A 20,019-nucleotide genomic window follows, 5' to 3' on the forward strand; every position below is an offset into this window, starting at 1 on the left:
AGAAAAAGAAAATGAGGGAGAGAGGAACAAGCATATGTATACATATTTGCTTATATTCATATGTAGAGACATAGATATACATGTACATGTATGCAAATATATGCTTGAATACATACATATATAGGAAAACTGTGATTTCATTGGTAACTTCAACTCATTGTCTTCGACAGCATCCTAGAGAGCTCAAACATTAAGTAGATCAGGCCAATATGTGCCAGAGATAGATCCAGGACTCTTAAGCCAGTTCTCTGTCCACTATGTCAAACTGCTCTTCATACATATTCATATTCTAGATAGAGCTAGATAATTATATACATGCACATATACACATATGTTACATCATCATGATCTTTGATCCCAGAATGCTAAAATTTTACTTTTACTTGTAAATTAAATAATGAGCAGATACAATCTCATCCACCTTTTCTGGGAATCACAAACAGAAAAGAGCTAAAATCATGCTTCCAATCCTCATGTCTCTCTCTCTCTCTCTCTCTCTCTCTCTCTCTTTTAAATTTTATTTATGGCAATGGAATTAAGTGACTTGCTCAAGGTCACACAACTAGGTAATTAAGTTTCTGAGGCTGGATTTGAACTCAGGTCTGCCTGACTCCAGAACCAATGCTCTATCCACTGTACGACCTAGCTGCCCGAATCCCTTTTCCACATAAATATACTGTCTTCATCTAAAATGCAGCATATCTAAAATGAAAGTCCCCTTTCTGCTTGAAACCAGTTTCTTGTCCTAGGTTCTAAATTCCTGTGTAAAGCACAATCATTTCCCAGTCACCCAGACACAAAACCTGAGTTATTTTTGACTGCTCCTTCTCAGTTATAATGAATAGAGCACTAGCTCCTGACTGAAGTCAGGAGAATCTTAGTTCAAATCTGATTTCAAGGGGCAGCTAGGTGGAGCAGTGGATAGAGCATTGGTTCTGGAGTCAGGCAGACCTGAGTTCAAATCCAGCCTCAGACACTTAATAATTACCTAGCTGTGTGGCCTTGGGCAAGCCACTTAAACCCATTGCCTAAAAAAACTAAAAAAGAAAAAAAAATCTGATTTCAAACATTATCTGTGTGACCTCTTAAGGCAAATCAACTAACCTGATTGGCTCAGTTTCCTCATCTGTAAATTGAGCTGGAGAATGAAATGACAAATCACTCTAGTGAAAATCTCAAATAGGTTCACAGATTTGGACAAAACTGAAACCACTCAACAATCTCAGTTAGAATGCATTTTAGGTCACCATGTTTTGCCTTTTGTTTTTTTCAGAATGTCTCTTGCAAGAGGAAAGATAATAAAGTAAGTGATCTATAATAGAGATAATAATAATATAACATAATAGAGATCCAGGCTTAAAGTTAAGACACAGGTTCAAGTCCTGCTCAACTCATCCTGTCTGTGTAATCAGCTAACTGTACAGTGGAAAGAACAATGATTCTGAATTCAGAAACCTTGGGTTCAAAACCTCACTCCATCATTTAATATCTTCATAAGGTTGGACAAGTCATTAATCTTTCCACCTCACTTTCCTCAACTGAAAAATAAGGTGACCCAAATGGCCTCTTAGGTGTCTTCCAGGTTTCAATTTATGATTCTATAAATTCACTTACCTTCTAACCATCCCTAGGTTACTCTAAAACCATTAAGGTATAACTACATAGACAGAAGGGAGATTCCACACTGAGTTCTCACCAGTAAAACCACAGGTCCAGACCAAATGTCTCCTACCTATTCTACCCTTTCAAAGCTTTCTGTTTTAGATAGCAATCAGAATTATGTGCCTTATCCAATGTTACACAGCTAGTGAATTTCTGAAGTTGGATTTGAATTCATGTCCTCATTACAGGGCCAATGTTCTATCCATACTACCTAGCTATCCCTCTCCTTTCACTCTAATTTTTGCCGAAGAGAGGCCCTAAACACTTGTATGATGTATTGACCTTTTGGATTTTTGTCTGATTCCCAAGTTTCCATCCTTCCTGTTCATCACTACCAAATTAATTTTCCTAAAATGGCACTCAGCATGTTCACAAGCCAGGAAAAACAAAAACAAAACCCTCAAGACTTTCACAGTGCCAAAAATTCTAAACCTTTCAATCCCTCTACTACCAACCCGATATCCCATCATTTTAACCATCTCTTAATGACTTTCCTCCCATGTAGATTGTCCTATTTGCTCTTCATCATTTAGATCAGGGTTTCTTTATTTGAGGTCCATGAGTATGTTTTAAGCATTTTGCTAAGTATATTTCAACATAATTGACTTTCTTAATAATTGTTATTTTGTTCATTTAAAAACATTGAGGGGTCCATAGGCTATCAAACTGGCAAAGGGGTCTTGGAAATGATCTTGGAAGAACCCCTAGTCTGAAAAATCTATTATGGATAAACTTGTCTCATTTCTAACTCTGTTCTTCTGACAAGTAAACAGTAATTGCAGATTCCTTTATATATTAAATATTTATATTTCTCTGTCATTTTAGAAATTAAAATTTATAATGAAAACATTTTTACCTTATCTATCCACGGAAGAGATCTTAGGGGATCCCTAGGAATCTGAGACCACTCATTGGTTTCTATAAGAATTCAATTATATGCTGCTTTTGGCATGAATTGGTAGAAAGATGGTTAAATTTTAAGCTAGAAGGAAGTATTCATCTTATGCTTCATTTTATCCACATCATTTAAGAGTGTCTTGTACATACATATGACTCCCAGCACCACAATAAAAGGGAAGAAATGGAATGTTGAAGAAATGTCATGGGGGTCAACGAACACAGTTCAAATCTCAATTCCACTTTTAAATATTTTCTTAACTTTAAGCAAATCTCTGACCTTTTCTGAAACTAATTTATAGAACTCAGAAGTTGTGATAAATGACCTCTAGAACCCTTTCCACCTATAAAGCTATGAACCTAAGACATTGAAATTGAAATAATGCCAGTATGATGGAAGGGATGGAATTTGAAGAAGTGATGATGTACACACACACACACACACACACACACACACACACACATATTTAAATCTATAAGTTTAGTGGTTTGTTTCATTTGAAAAGACTAGAAAAGTGTTAAAGCTGAAAGGATCATTTAATGGACCCAACCTTTGTGACCAAGCTATGAATCTGAGACCAAGTTAACCCTGGGAAAGGTGCAACTTCTATTCTTCACCTACAAAATAAGAAAAACCTCACAGTGTTGAGGATCAATTGATATTACTGAAGTGCTTTGTAAGCATTAAAAAAGATCTGCTGAAAGTATTTAACAAAATAATCAAAATACAATAGAAAATAGATAACATGAATGTGAGGTTATAAAAGTCAATACATATCCTAAGTTGACTCTTATGATTCAGTCCCATCCTCTCAGAAAGATTTCTTCCAGTTAAATAGCCTATGATCAGAAATAACCCTTAGAGAAAGTTCAAGTTATCAGTTTCAGCCCTGTCTATTCAATTGCCTCTGCTTCCTTTCTCTCAAAAATTGGTTACCCTTATGTTTATCCTAGGCTGGCAGAGTTCTTCCAAGACCTAAGGCTATTTTTTACTTGCCACCTCTCCCTTGGTTTAAAACAGGCAAGTCTATCTGCAAAGGGATGATCTGTTAGAAAGGAATGCTGGGAATGCAGACAAAAACCCTAACAAAAGGAAGTAGCAAGAGCATCAGTGACACCGAATTTTTTTTAAGTCATCATCCATGTAGCCAATTCAAAGACTGGTCAATGTTTGCTTATGTCAACCACAGGACCACAGGGCTCGGACACAAAGACCATATCCCCTAATTCCTTGTAAGAGCCAGTCATGAAATTAACCACCGACTCCAACTCTGTCATTGAAAGGGATACCACAGGACCCTTCATTCAGTCTATAGTTCTCTTCCCTTTGAAAACATGACAGTCTTTATGGCGGCACCAGTCAAATGTCTGTCTTGGGTTGCATTTTTTTCTGAGAACTAAATATACCATGGAGGTTAGCCAAGTCCCTACCACAGCAAAGGAACCACAGGGTGTCCCCACAAAGTGGATCCCTGGTTCACTTCAGCACCTTTCTGTTTAACATTTTTCCCAAAAACCTATGAGGAGAGCACGCCATGCTTTTTCAGCTACATGATTTTAATGGGTAAATGAATTCTTTCATTAGATAGCTTGCAAAAAAAGAGATGAGCAATATTATTGGCATCTCACTGAAACATAAATATATAAATTACACTTTTACACATTTAAAAAAAACTTTAGACATATACATTCATGGGCATAGCATTGTGAATGGTACCCAGCTGAGAGTAAGCACAGGTGACTGACAGAACTCAGGTTTCCACTCTCTAGAAGAGTACATCCCTCTGGTCATTTGACTGGCATCTGGGCAAGGCTGAAATCTGACGTCATGCTACCAATTTCAGCCTGTTCCCAAAATTGCTTGAAATGTGATCATGCCAGAAGGCAATAGGTTCAATCTTTTCCCCAAAATTTGAAAGGCTACAAATGTTGGTTTGCCTCAGCTCTCCCCACCCCACTTCCCCATCCTATCCAATCTTAGTGTTTACATCTCAAAGCTTCAGAGTTCATTCACATTCAGAGGCATTCCATCAGGCTGAAAGCCTTATCATAAAGACATGCTACTTTATAAGTTCCTCTTTTAAAAACAAAAATAAAAACAAAAACCCTTTACTTCACTAACACATACAAGAGAGAAAGGTTTCATCTCTTAGGAGACATTTCATGTGAAATGTGATAAACAAAATGAAAAAAAAAATGGCCACATGACTTAAACCTACTTTGAGGTATGAGGGAAGAAATTAGGCAACCAAACCAGCTACCAGGGTACAAAAAATAGTTAACTATGTCTACCCAAGGCCAAAAGCCAAATAAAAATCAAAAATAATATCAGGTTTTTGCCTATAACCTCCAAGTAAACCTGACTCAAACATGGTGGCTTTTTTTGTCCTTTTAAGTTAAATTCAGCCAAATAACCCCTCTGACTAAAGTTTTCACTTTCCCTCCCAATGGCTTTTGGCATCAGATAGACATGAGTCTCAGTAAACTAACCAAATGTTTGGTCTGTGTGACAATAAATGAACAGTTTGGTCAATTTCTTTCATCAAATTGAACTGACCAATGATTCAGGAATTTTAAATATGACCACATCCTCTTTAATTTTCAAAGCAGTAGGTGGGTCCTGAAGCCAACTGGGTTCAGCTGAACCCTCCATAGAGGACTCAGTGGAATCCTGGGGGCCATTGGTGAATGAAAGGAAGTTTATACATCTCAACCAGTCTTCTACTGCAAGGCAAGCTGGGTTTGAGACAGAATTTCAAGTTGGTGGGGCTATTCTACTAGAAAAATATGATCATAAAATGTTGGGGGGGAGGTTGAATTCCTTTGGAGGTGGAGTTTTTGTTTTGTTGTGATGAGGTTTGGGGACTTGGGGAGAAGGGAAAGGGGAATGGTTTCAAGAAAACATAGCAGGATTTCTCAGGTATATAAAACTGTTAATTTTAGATAAAAATACAAACTTCACCTTTACAAAAAACACATTTTCTGTTGAATACACGCAAAGCATAACATCTTACCAAAAATAAAGAATTTTAAAGTTCTGTTCAAATATTGGCAGCAGGTCCACTTTTCTGCTGTGACAACATTGTACAATACAGATACAAGAAGTTGTACATTTTCACCCAGCCAAACAAAATTAACTTTCTATCTTATATATTGTAAAAAGAATGGCAAATTGCTAACACAGATATCACTGACTAGTCACCAACTGACAAAAGCCTAGAAGGGAGGATTTGGCATGGATGTTTCTATGATTGGTTTACGCACATTATTTTACTGAAATGTCTTAAATTAAAAGGGGAGGGAGAGGAAGGAAAAAATATAAACCCAGAAACATTTAGAAAATTATGCATAGGTAGGTATACCATGTTTATTTTAATATATCTCATTAGTTTGCATCCTGCTAGGAGAAATACCATCATACTGCCTGCCTTACTGTTACAGCAGCCTTTTTCATGTGTTATTGGTAAATGGAGTCCAAGAGATTTAAAAAAAAATAAGCTAGGCAAAGAATAAAAAGAAAAGCTTAATAATCACTTTATGGTGTAAAAAAAATCCACTTAAGGCTCTCAAAAAGGTTCTTGTATAGACTTAAAACACTATGGAGCGAGGATGTATTGTGTCTATAGTGTTCACGTGGCATTGGATACATTCCTGGTTGTTGTTGTTTTCTTTTTGTGTGTGTGCCTGTAGTCCATCAGTGTCCATCATCTTCATCAAGAAAACAGGCCTATTTCTTGACAAAAAGCACCTTTAACCACTCTTGACAGAAATCCATTGTTCATTTAGATTTTTGTCACATTTTTGTAGAACTTTTGGGTCTCATCCATTCAGTCAACCTTTTTATTTTTTTGTATGGGTTTTTGTATAGATTTTTTTCTCTTTTTTTTGGACAAGGAAGCTTCTTATTGTTTCACCGAGTGCTACAATACTTGCTTTGATGTCACATTAAACAAATGTACATTGTCTCTTTGTTCTCATCAAGTGTTCTTTCAGACAGTTTTTCACAGAGGAGAACAAGTAGAGTATACTGTCAATGAAGCACCATACATAGAAGGTTCAGGAATGTAACAAACCATGTACATCCGTGTCCCAGAGAAGGTTTTCTAGCTTATTTTCACCTCACATCTGTTGGGGGGGGAAAAAAGGATAAAATAACTTTGGGATCAAAAGAATCATTACTTATTTGTTATCTTTTTATTTCAACATCACCAACCAATCAAAAACCAATTCTATTAAAAATTAAAATAGCACAGAAAGTTGGTTAATAGAATTTAGTGACTTTAGAGACCTATGAATGAAACCCAAATCATTTTCAAATTAGTTAAAAAAAAATTCTAGAGTCAGAATAAGGAGATCTGGACTCACATCCCAACTCTTATCTTTTTTTTTTTTAACAAGGCAGTAGGATTAAGTGACTTGCTCAATGTCACACAGCTAGGTAATTTTAAAGTGTCTTGAGGCCAGATTTCTAACTCTTATCTCCATATTAACTTTCACCATGGCAGCCATTTTACTTGGTCCAACTGTCTTTTATGGTAGTGAAACTGGCATGATCTCCAAAGTCTCTTGAAATTTTAAGATACTATAACTCAGGAATTATGAAGACACTATCCTGCTTCTCAGGTTTCAAAAGCTCCTTGATTTGATAGGCTTCTCATTTCCTCCCCAACTCCATGTTTTAAAATTATAGAAGTCTAAGATTCTCATAAAAAGAGACATGTCTAGTTATCTTCAACCAGACTACCATTGTGAAGGAGGAATCATGAATCATCTGCCATGGGGAAGAGAGAGGGGGATGTAAAAAATTTCAAGCTCCTTTCTTTCTCTAGGATTCTATGATTTAGGGTATTAAATCCATGGGCTCTTTTTCTAAATTGGTAAAAGTGGGTTGAGATTTTCCCAGACATTCAAATTTCATATAGCCCAATCCTTTGAAACAAAAAACCATTTTCATTCTTGAGGTCCATTCATGCATTGTTAAAGGTTGGTTTGACCCTCCAAATCATAAAACAGAGAAAACAAAAGCCAGAAGAATAATACTCCAGATCACAGAAGCTCAAGTAGTAATTAGAGCCTTTACAAGGCAAGAAAGGCAAAAAGTCAAGGGATGGGAAAACACCAGCAAGGTAGAATGATTAGAGCCAATCATATCTAATCTCTTTGCAGCTTTCAGGTAGCAAGTGTCAAGATTGGAAGAGTGATTCAGTTGGTGTGATATAGAGTTTGATTGAGTTATCCATTGTGGGATTACAGTGTATCCAATTTTTCATTCCTACCTGATTATCAAATAGCTCCAGTGGGCCTTAGGTTGGTTTTAACTTTTTTCTTTTCCGTTTTTTACCTGTTTCCCTAGGCCTTCCTGTTAACATAAGGGCAAGGAGGGTGAAAGGCCCTAAAGGGAAGGCTGTGTGCTTGAAAACTTTAGTAATTAATACTTTCTGAAAGAAAACTTGATAATCTTTTGCAGTAGAGTACTTCCTTGTATTTTGTAAAACACAACTTTAGAAGTATATTATAAAATCATGCTACTTTATAAGCAAAGACAACAAAAACCTAGATTTTTAGCTGACTGAGGTTGGGAACCTGAAGAAATACCCTTTCATTCTTGTCCTACTATCCTGAAAAACTAACTTCTTAAAAGAAAAAAATCTCTTTCCACTTCATTCATGTTTTAGTCAAATCTTTACCTGTACCTTGATTAATACCATATCCTCCCCAAACCCTAACTCTACTGCCACACACTCAGGTTTCATTACAAATAATATTCAATTAAAAATTATTCATGAATTTTTTCATCTTTATGTTAAAATATAGGTGGCATATGCCACCCTTAATTCCATCATTCACCACTTGGTATTCTAAGGTATTCCATTACCTATCCCCCCACATACACACACACACACAGAAACCCCTACACCCAGGAATAGGATGACCACTTACCAGTTTCTTCTTCTCGATAATCTGAATTAGAATTGGATGACATACAGGTGCACTCCAAATGTTCTTCTAACCTCACCAAAACTTCTTTTAATTTTGGTTTTTTCCTAACATATTCCACTTTTGCCACCTGCAAAATAATGGCAATTACCAGTGAGACCCACATTGATGCTTTAGTTTTCAACAATCGCATATTGAAAAAGGATGAACTCTAAAATTTTAGTCAGTTTTTCAGTAAGATTGCAGAACTGGTCATAAAACATCAATTGGAGCCCAGCTCTCCTAAAGTACCAGTTTTATCCAGCTCTGAATGGAATCCAATCAGAATATCCTCTGAAACTTCCAAAGAAGACACAACTTTGATGAAAAAAATCAAAACCAAAAAATAAAAAATATTATCATCATGATAAAGTTTAGTTTCCATATATGTGCTTTAATAAAAAGCAACATGCAACAGAAAACATTTTGCTGTTAATAGCAGGGGAAACCAGCAAAATGGAGGAAAAGCATCTTTTTGAAGGTATTTCCCACAAATACATTAGACATTTCTGTTATTTGCATATCATGCCACATTATGTTTATTTAAATGAGTCAGTCAATGAAAACAATTACTACATTAGGGTTTGTTGACCTGGCCAAATACATTAACAACCTACACAGAAAAAAAACCTGGAATTTCAATTTTCCCAACATTCCCCTCCAGCTCATTTTCAGAAATTTAGGCCAAAGACCCTGGCACATAATCACAGCCTGATGAAATCAGTTCCCAAGAGGATCAAAGCATCCAAGAACAGACAGGGCCTTGGTTCTAAGATCTACATTTATGGCATATTGAGTTAATGCTGACCCCAAACTGAGACTCTCTATCACTAAATTAGACAATTCCATGGAAGGATTTGAATGAATCAATCAGTTTAATTGGCCCCAAGTGGCAGCTGAAAATGGAAATAAAACTTTTAGGATTCCTATTACCCTTCAAGGACAGTGCTAAAATAAAATTATTTTCTTACCCAAAAAGGTACAAAAAAATTCCAGTGGAAGACTTTGGGAAACTATGGGATAAAAATCCTATTGGCACATTAGACTGTGGGTCAAATGCCAAACAGTGCAGCCATCTTAATCTCTTGGGTTTTTAACCAGAGTCCACTTATCTAGGTTCAATGTTGAATAGGATCCTACAACAGTCACATTCCCAGGTTGGGAAAACCAGGTACCAAGATGGGGCTAAATGAACTGGTGCAGAGCACTTGCTATCAGGCATAGCATTTCCTCATTCAAGGGTAATTCCAAGCCATCTGTAAGATTATTATCTTTCACATAAAACAGATAGGGTGCTGAATGCCCTTGGTATGATATTCTAGGCGTTCTACTGGATCTCATTCTTATGCTATACTAACCATATTTCCCATTATACACAGGTTCATAACCTATTGTCCCAAGAGGTTCCAGGAGGGTTTGTAACATTAAAGAAAAACCTATGAATCCCTGACTAGACAGACCAACTGGAGAGCCCTTTTGTAGTAGTATAAGAAAAATTCCTCCAGCAAGACCTATCTCCTGTTCCTCAAGTGTATGCTCATTCCAAACTTGAATACCTTTATAAAATGAGGAGCAGAAACAGAAAAAATTAGATCTTAAACTGAATGATCCATCCCCAAATATTTTACCCCAAATTAAATGCATAATCATTCCCCACGAACCCTCCCCTCTTCTTAACTTCCCTATTACCATAAAAGTTACTACCATACTCCCAATGCCCCAGCTTCATAACCTAGGTGTCTCAACCCTCAACCCTCCATAGTCAATCTGTCAGCAAGACCTGTCAGATTTTACCTAAAACATTTCACTGTAACATCATCATGTCCTTGAGGTAAACATATACATGCCAAACTAATCATTCACTCAGGGAAAGTACAAAGGACTTTTAAGGCACGCTACCCTTAACCTTCAATAAGGTTATTCTCTTGCTCCATATTTGTGCTGTATTCTCATTTGAAAGCTACCCAAATGATCTTTGCAACTTCTCACTAATCATCCTTCAAACCAGAGACCTGACTATGAAGCCTGGGCCCAAAAGAAAGTAGGGAAGCCGGGGCATGGCAAGAAACTTGCGTATCTTTTACTGCTACATTGTGGTCAGCATGGCCTTGCATGAACATCATGTCCAGGGAAAAGGAAAATTAATTAGCATTAGGTTCCTATTATGTGCCAAGGTGTAGAAGGAGTGCTGAATTTGTGACTCAAGAAAACTTATCTTCAGTTCAAATCTGGCCTCAGACACACAATAGTTTACTTAAGTCATGTTAGATATGAGTGAAGAATAAAAATGGCAAATCATTCTAGTATCTATGCTAAGAAAACCCAAATGAGATCACAAGCATTGGACATGACTGAACATGATGTTACAGGCACTGTGCTACCTACAAAGAAAGACAAAAACTAACCAGTCTTTACTCAAAGATTTCGGTCTAATTGGGGAAACTGCAGTAAGAAAGAATATCCTATCTTATTAGGTCATCTTTTCTTTTCAACTACCCACTCCAGAGCAATTACTACCTATATTTTCTATACTAACAACCCTGTTTTAACCCCAAATGAGAGTGGTATAGTGGAAAGAAAATGGGATTTAGAGTCAGAATTTCATTTTGCCACTATCTGTGTGCCCTTAGACAAAATCATTTTCTGAGACTTAAAAATGAGAAAGTTGGACTAGATCAGTATGTTCTACTAAATGTTTAATAGCTAACTTCTCTGCTTAAAAAAAAACCAAAAACTGGGCAGAACACCCTTTTAAGTTTTAATTACATTGTTAATTACTTTATCACTTTCTTAACTCTAGACAATCAACAAAATCATAAAGCCCTAATTTCTCTGTAGCATGCACCAATTTGAGGTATAAAATCTCTACACTGAAAATTTAACAATCCACTAGTCAAATAAAAGTAGCTCCAGGACATTCCTAGCCTCAAGGGTCCCTTCCATCTGTGTCCATGTTCCTTTTCTCTATATCCTGAAAGAATGACTAGGAAAAGACAGAGAAAGATGCTAAGCAACAGGATGTTTGTCACATCAGCCATATTCCAAATAAACAAAAATTATCACAATAATCAACTCCAATTTTGTAGTTTGATACATGAATGTATGAAACATTGCCCAGGATGAAGATCAAGAATTCAGAGTAGCATAAAACGAACTGCATAAACTGATGCAGGAGTAAGCAGATTATACAGTGATTACAATAAACAATTTCTACAATACAATATAAGCAAAATAATAGTGATTATAATATACACAATGATTACATTGTAGAAAAAATTGTAAAATAAGCAGAAAAGACAGTAACTACAATATACAGAGTGACTACACTGTAAATAAGCAGAAGTAGGAAAAATATATACATTATACCTACATTGTAAAGAGAAAGGAAAAATAATGAAACTCTGGAATGTACCTCAGTCCCAACTGAGAAATACTACATACATCTTGGGAAAGTTGGTATTTATTGCCAATGGATCACTTTTCATAAGAGATAAGATATAAAAGCAAAAGAGATCAATAAAAATAAATTTTAAAACAAAACAGTGGCTGAGTATTAAAAAATAGCAACAACTAATGAAGCAAAAAAAGGGTGATTTTCCTCTCTGATCAGAATTTAAAAGTTTCCAAAGAGTAAATATTTATTTTCTACTGCTGGTTCTGTGAATGCCTAATATTCCTGTCATTGTGTGGTTTTTTTTTCCCTTTTCCTTCTCAAACACAAGGCTCAGGCACCATACTCCATTCAATTATGAACACATTTTCCCAAATTTACTTACTGAACCTGTCAAAGAGACTTCAGGGATCAAACTCACCCTCTATCACAGCCATTTTCATCAACATGACCATCTTTTGCCTTGAAAACATTGCTACACTCAAGACTGAGAAGCAACAGTGTGCAGGTTACAGACATTTTCCAAGGCTGTCAGATTTATATATGAAAAGATTTAGAATTGGCTGGGTCACTGAAGAATACTTAGCTTTAAGTGTAATGGGTCAAAGCAATGTTTCTATCACTTTGCTGAGCATTTGATTCCACACACACACACACACACACAACCTGAAGTTCTTTCTGATGGTCAAAATTTTTAAATGAATGGGTCAGTAGATTTACCATACTTTTACAACTGTACCCAGAATAACCTGGTCTTAAGACCAGTGGTTAAAACAGCAACAGTCTTTCTTATAAAAGCATCCAGGATGGGGCAGCTAGGTGGCATAGTGGATAATGCACCGGCCCTGGAGTATCTGGGTTCAAATCCGGTCGGTCTCAGACACTTAATAATTACCTGGCTGTGTGACCTTAGGCAAGCCACTTAACCCCATTGCCTAGCAAAAAAAAAAAGCATCCAGGATAATGGACAACTCAGCCAAAACCACTAGAACGTAATTGGGAAACATCACACAAAAAAATAAAAATACAATAGATCATAAAGATTATTGCTATGTAATTTTCAAAGTTAATATCTACCAACACATTTTCACGTATGGTTTAATGTTCTTCCTCCTACCCTCTGTTCTAAGAAATAAAATTCTTATCCCATTTAAAAACAGAACAAAAATCCCAATACTTGATATTTGATATTTGTTTATGCTAGAAACCCACATGACAACACATTGATCTAAGCAAAAATGAATGTTTTAAAATTCTTCCTCCACCTAACAGGATTTGAAACCTCTTGAATTTTCCAAGTTGGAGCAGCTCAGATCTATTCTCTGATATCTCTGAAAAATATTCTTCAACCCCGGACTCCATAGGGTTGAAGAAACCATGCTAAATTCAAGTCTAAATGATTTTCTAGATCTCATTATCATTACTAACCCATATTCTCCTTTTTTGCTGTCCTTTCTTCCACACCTCCAATGAGGGTAACTGTCCTACTGACCCCAAGAACAAATCACTTCACCAGTGAAATTCAGTTTCCTTACTTATAAAGCAAAAGCAAAAGGTTTGGACACTAGAAGATCACAAATTGTAGAATTTTGTTGTATTTTTGCATACCTGGTTCACATCCTTGAATCTTATTTAGCAACATCCAAAATTAAATTTCTGGGTCCTTAAATCAAAAGTTCTCCAAAGGGAACACTGGTGTCAACTGACAGGAAGAATTCTATGCTTAATACATGTCCCCTCTTTATTCAAGAAGTTCCGTATTATTGAGTGATATTTGATAATCCCATCTGTCTTTAGGTTTAATCTCATCTGTCTTTAGATTTCTCAACGTTTATTCCAAAAACTGACTTGATTATTAAACTGATATTGGAACTGCTCAGTGAAGACTACCACCAACTCTAAGAGGTAACGCAGGGAGAGGATTCCTCCTCCAATAGCAATCAGGAACAGTGCAGTTGTAAAGCCAGTTCCGCCTTGAATCAAGTTATGTGACTTTGGTTTAAAAAAGTCCCTTTCAGCAAAAACATCAAAAATATTCATAGCAACCCCTGTTTTGCTGACAAAGAGTAAATGTCCTTCAGTTGGATGGGAATTCAGAGAAGCTTGGAGAGATTTGCATGAACTGATACTGAGTAAGATGAGCAGAGCCAGAAAAACTTTTTACACTCTAACAGCAACATGGGGGTGATGATCAACCTCAATGAACATTCCATCAGTGCAACAATCAAGGATAATTTTGGGCTGTCTGTGATGGAGAATACCATCTGTATCCAGAGAAAGAACTGTGGCATTTGAACAAAGACAAAGGACTATTACCTTTAATTTAGGGAAAAAAAAACTGATACCTTATTGTCTGATCTTGCTATTTCTTATACTCATCACATTCAATTTGGATCAATGTATACCATAGAAACAATGTAAAGACTGGCAAATTGCTTTCTGTGGGGGGGTAGAAGGAGGGAAGTAAGATTAAGGGAAAAATTCTAAAACTCAAAATAAATAAAATCTTTATAATTCAGAACTATGCCCAAAGGGCAACAAAAATGTGCATACCCTTTGACCCAGCAATACCACTACTGTGTTTATACCCTGAAGAAATGATGAAAAAGGGTAAAAACATTACTTTTACAAAAATATTTATAGCAGCCCTGTTCATGGTGGCAAAGAATTGGAAATCAAGTAAATGTCCTTCATTTGGGGAATGGCTTAGCAAACTGTGGTATATGTATGTCATGGAACACTATTATTCTATTAGAAACCAGGAGGGACAGGATTTCAGGGAAGCCTGGAGGGATTTGCATGAACTGATGTTGAGTGAGATGAGCAGAACCAGAAAAACACTGTACACCCTAACAGCAACATGGGGGTGATGATCAACCTCGAAGGACTTGCTCATTCCATCAGTGCAACAATCAGGAATGACAGAGTGCTTTCCGTGGGGGGGGGGGGGGAGAGCAAGATTGGGGGGAAAATTGTAAAACTCAAATATAAAAACAAATTTAAAAAAACTAGGTGGCGTAGTGGATAAAGCACTGGCCTTGGAGTCAGGAGTACCTGGGTTCAAATCCAGTCTCAGACACTTAATAATTACCTAGCTATGTGGCTTTGGGCAAGCCACTTAACCCCATTTGCCTTGCAAAAAAAAAAAAACCTAAAAAAAAAAAAAAAAAAACTTTATAATTCAAAAAAACTCCCTTTCATATTCAGGCTCACACTTTCTCTAAGATCTCTTCTAAAAAGTTTTCAAAATACTAATCTGCATATGATGTTCAAAAATTCATTCCTCCATTCAATACACATACTCAATAACCATTTACTACCACACTCCCACACACTCCTACCTATGCTTTCCTCATAATGATGGCATTGAAATGAACTTGCTCAGCAAAATCTCTTCAGATTAATTCTAATACAAGGATCCCATCAAACATTTCATTGGTTTTCAACTTTGGAACTGATAGTAAAACAACCGCAAATTTGTTATGAACTGGTCTTTGGAAGGGTAAGGAGCATAGATACTGGGGAAAATTAAAAAAAAAAAAAAAAACTCTTCCTTTGCTTGGAGCCAAAAATTCTTAGAGCCAAAACTTCTAAATATATAATCACTTGATCCTTAATTCCAATTCTTTAACTTTAATTGCCAAGCTTAGTAATACATTCAAGTTGAATATATACTTAAAGGGTCACAAGGACTTCACAGAGACAGATGGTCAGCAGGCTCATTAATTTATATATTTATATAATTTATAAATTTTCATCTAAACATTCCTCTTCTACAAATGCTCTACTGTACTTTTTGTGTCTACTGGCTTCATGATTGCTGAATAACACTAATAAAGATCCATAGCTCTATATAACACTAGCTATATGTAATTCTGAATGGATTTCAATAAAAAAATTTAAGGATCTTCTCAATAGGTATCCTAGCATTTCATCTTTGGACCAGAGACCACAATTTGAAGGCCCTAAGTCTGTTCTTAGCTCAGGACTCTTGTTCTGAGACTCATTAGTCAGGATGTGTCTCAGAACAAGGTTTCCCCTTACACTCCAGGATAATTCATTAGTCAGATGCCCTTCTTTAAGCAAATACTCTCTGCACAAAATCCCCTTCTTTCAAATTCCAGAACAAGCACTATTACTGGAAAGAGTATAGCCAATCTACCACTCAATGGCTCACTGTCCCAGTCACTTTACAAACCCAAATTTCTATAGTCTTCCATTAGAAATATATAAATTTCTCAAGATCAGGGAATGTGTATTTATTTTTCTGTTGATGTCCTCATCACAGTGCTTGAGACATTTAATAAAGAATTTAATAAACATTTTTTCATTCACTTATTTTCAGGTACAAACTAAAGCAAGGCATGTTTACAGTGAACAAGGCTTGCTTTTTTAAAAAACATAATTAATAGTTAATGTTCCCTAGACGCAAGACTCAGCTTTTCCAATAAGACTAGAATATGCCACAGAAAGGAGCCCACATAGTGAGGTAGCATAGTGCTGGCTTTGAAGTCAGAAGACCTGGCTCAAATTCTACAACTGCTGGCACTAACTATACCACATGGGACAAACCATTTAACTGTGGGCTCCAAATTTTCTATAAAAATCAAGGGTTGTCATCAGCTGTCCCTTTCAACTCTAAATCTATGATTCCAATTTCAGAGGAAAGTGGATTATAGACAGAAATAAGAGTGAAAAAGGCACCTAGGTGGCAGTTTACTAGGTTGTAGAATCTGGTCTCAGGTACTAACTGGGCAAGTCATTTAAACTTGATTGCCTTAAAATAAATAAGGGTGATGGTAGTTGAGGGATAGGAATTAACTAAAGATTATTCATTTCTTTTGTGCTAATAGGGTGGTTATGGGATAGAAACCACACTGAACTAGGAGCCAGGAGACCTGAATTGTAATCCTAGATTTGGATTGTCTAATTGTGTTACAAAGAATATAGGGAAATCAGTTCTCTCTTTTGGTTCCCATCTGTAAAATGGAAGAATTTGGGGTAGGAAAAACATTAGACTAGATTATTATAAGTAGTTCTTTTAACAGATCTGAAATTCTAGCCTACCATCAGCTAACTAGGCTTCTTCACTCCCTTCCCACTCAGTTATTTTAACTCCTACCCTTGGAGTCACTCTTAGCTGAGCTAGTTGAACTACGGTCAGAGGAACAAGGTTATATGGGAAGGAGTGTTACAGACTGTTTTTAGATACCAATGACCACACTTGCCCACCAGTATTATCTTTACAACAATTAAGGAGAATATTCTCAGGCTACCTGCTACCCCCAGTAACAAATGCCTAGGGTGAAACAGCAGGTATATGGACATCAGAAGCTTCCAAAACTCAGTTCATTCTATCAAGAACTGCTCCCTATTTGGAAGAATTAGGGAGAAGAGGGGATAGACATTGTCAATATAAATCTGTAAATAAGCCAACAGGCACTTAAGTGCTTCAGGCCCTGTACTAAGGATGGGAATAAAAGCAAAAATCTGTCCCTTCCCTTAAAGAATTCATATTGTAATGTATGGATATAACAAATAAGTAACTGTGAAAGATATGATTAAACTTCTTGTTCTTCAACAATCATTTGAGTCATTTCAGATTCTTCATGATCCCTTTTGGAGTTATCTCGGCAAAGTGACTTGCCATTTCTTCCTCCAGCTCACTTTACAGATTAGGAAAACGAGGGAAGGTTCTCACAGCAATGTCTGAGTCCTGACATTCGGCCTGACACTACCTTCACTGTATCACCTAGCTGCCATTATGATTACAAACTATTTAGAACACTTTTCAAAGTTTTTACTGAAACAAATAGACAACATAATTTGGTTTGCCATTTTAGTGAGAGCTGTGGTAGCTCAGTTAATGTTTACTAAAGCATTTAATAAACCCACAGGTGGGCTACATGAAATTGTGCTGTGATTTTGGACAGTCCTGATTTAGAAAGGTAATCTGAAAAAGGAAGATATTAGCAGGTAGAGGGAATAAGAAAAATTCCTAAATGAAAATAGAATGTGCCAAGTCGTCAAGATGGCCAAAATTAAAGACAAAGTAGAAGGACCAGACCAAACTTGGGACATAGCCAATGCAAAGTATCCATCTCAGACATGGGAGATGAAATGTCATATTCAAGGAAGCAAAGGTAGACCAGAAGAGATAGCTAGGTAGATCAGAGTGTATGAGGGAAAATAAAGACTAAGAAGACTGGGATGCAGAAATCATATAATCAAAAACTTTCATTTATTGTAATTAGAGAAAACTGAGGACCAACTCTAGTCACTGAGATGTGTAACCTGGGATAAGTCAATTTAGCTCTTAGATATATTGGTTCATAATTTGGTCAAAATAGATGGTCCATAGACACAGTTAGCTTCCAATCTACTCATCAGTAAGGAAAGTCAACTTCAATTTAGAGAAATATCTGTTCTTTATGTGCCACTGGAAATTCCTTGGGAAAATGATGATGATAATGATAATTAGGTAGAGAACTAATATTAAGGTTATAGATCTAAGGTAGGTGATACTATTATCTTCACTTTATAGATGGAAAAATTCAGAAACAGAAAGGGGTCACCTGACCAAAGTTTGAATGTCTAATGCAGGATATGATCTTTACTCCACAGCCAATATTCTATTCACTTAACCACCAAGTTGTTTCACTATTTGACTGGTCAGCAACCCCAGTAGCCATTGACCCGTCAAAGACCAAGAATAGGGCATTAAAAAAAAGATTCTTCAAGGGAATAGCAATGGATGGGGGGTCAGAGGATGTGGGCAGTAGTCAAATCTTCTTATTAAATAGAGCTCAGTCATGGAAAAAAAATCAAGAAAGTCTAAAACAAAGACTCTTTCAAGGGAAAAGATGCAACACAATTCTGGTACCACATTCTATAAATAAAATGTCAAACATTACCCCTCCCAATCAGCTGTCAATGGGTTAGAGTTGACACAGGTGTCTTCCCTATGTAATAAACATTAAAAGTAATCATATCTAGAAGACACAATCACCTTGCCACCAAACAGTGGAGAAGTTTTGGCCTGGACCCTTGTATAATGTGGGGGAACTGACTTTTATGCCTAGACATTTTTTCTAGTGTGACAAGTTCTTAGGGAACTGCCAGGCCTATGAATTCACAGCCAGATTGTTGGGTTTTTTCCTCTTAAAGGCTTTTTACAATTTTAATCAAAATACTGTATTCAAAAAATGTTTTACGGGGGGGGGGGGGTATAGGGTGCTGGGAAAGGATTGCTACATTGTCAAAACCTGATCATATCTTCATCTGCTTTCCAGGAATCCCATATCAACCCTCTAAACATTACTTCCCTGATACTTTTCCCTATGACCCCAGGGTAGGGTTGACTAATAAAGACAAAGGCATTCAGTTCTAAATATGGAACTTCAAGAGACTGAATGAAATGTCTAAAACAATTCATTATATCAAAGCTCACCAGTGTCTGACATTTGCAGTAAATCAATATGGAGTCTGTGTAATGAGTTTTGGTGTGACACTAGCCAGGAAAGAGTAAGAGGGATAATCAATATGCAGCCTCTACAATAAGTGTCCTGTTCCCTGCTGACCTCTTGTCCCCTTTTATATGAAGATTCATTGAGTGTTTGTAGGCAAAAGTTTTCTTCAGAAGATCCTTTAGTATTGGTTGGGTGGTGGCTATGGATGGGCAACAGATTAGCAATTTAAGATGAATTGAATGAGAAAATAACCTGGGATCAGCACGTGTATTAGAAATGATTTTAACTCCTGGAAAGTTAACAAAAATGGCAAGAAAAAAATGAATGCTAAATGACCTATATTGGACAAATTGCAAAGAAAAGAGACTTTTAGTCTGATTCCCTCTTTCCCATTAATTTGTGGGGAATCATGTTACCAAGGATGGACCAAGACCAGATCAGGTCTGCAAAGAACCATTTAATAAAGGACAGCAACCCATAACATTAACATAATGAGACCACCATGTTTGCAGGACAACCTCATGGCTGACATTCCATATCTAAAATACCCTATCTCTCTTCCCTAGTGGATCACAATGACTTCCAAATAGTGGCCAATTAATAAATGCTTGTGGCATGAAGCCA

At 36.5% G+C, this 20,019-nt stretch overlaps 1 protein-coding gene across 2 annotated transcripts in view; it reads right to left on the bottom strand.

The window, feature by feature from the left end:
• Positions 1–988: 988 nt before the first annotated feature.
• PDGFA (platelet derived growth factor subunit A) overlaps positions 989–20,019 on the bottom strand; it is a 41,011-nt gene continuing 21,980 nt past the window's right edge. The window contains exons 6-8 of one of the 2 annotated variants that reach the window (XM_074207434.1): positions 8,500–8,626; positions 7,836–7,918; positions 989–6,684 (exon numbers count right to left, since the gene is read on the bottom strand). In XM_074207434.1, coding sequence (XP_074063535.1) covers positions 7,863–7,918; positions 8,500–8,626 — 183 coding nt within the window. In that variant the 3' untranslated portion in view covers positions 989–6,684; positions 7,836–7,862. The remainder of the gene's footprint in view (positions 6,685–7,835; positions 7,919–8,499; positions 8,627–20,019) is intronic. The other variant, XM_074207435.1, reaches the window with a different exon arrangement.

Source organism: Macrotis lagotis, chromosome X (genome assembly GCF_037893015.1).
Source record: "Macrotis lagotis isolate mMagLag1 chromosome X, bilby.v1.9.chrom.fasta, whole genome shotgun sequence".
Taxonomy (NCBI): domain Eukaryota; kingdom Metazoa; phylum Chordata; class Mammalia; order Peramelemorphia; family Peramelidae; genus Macrotis; species Macrotis lagotis.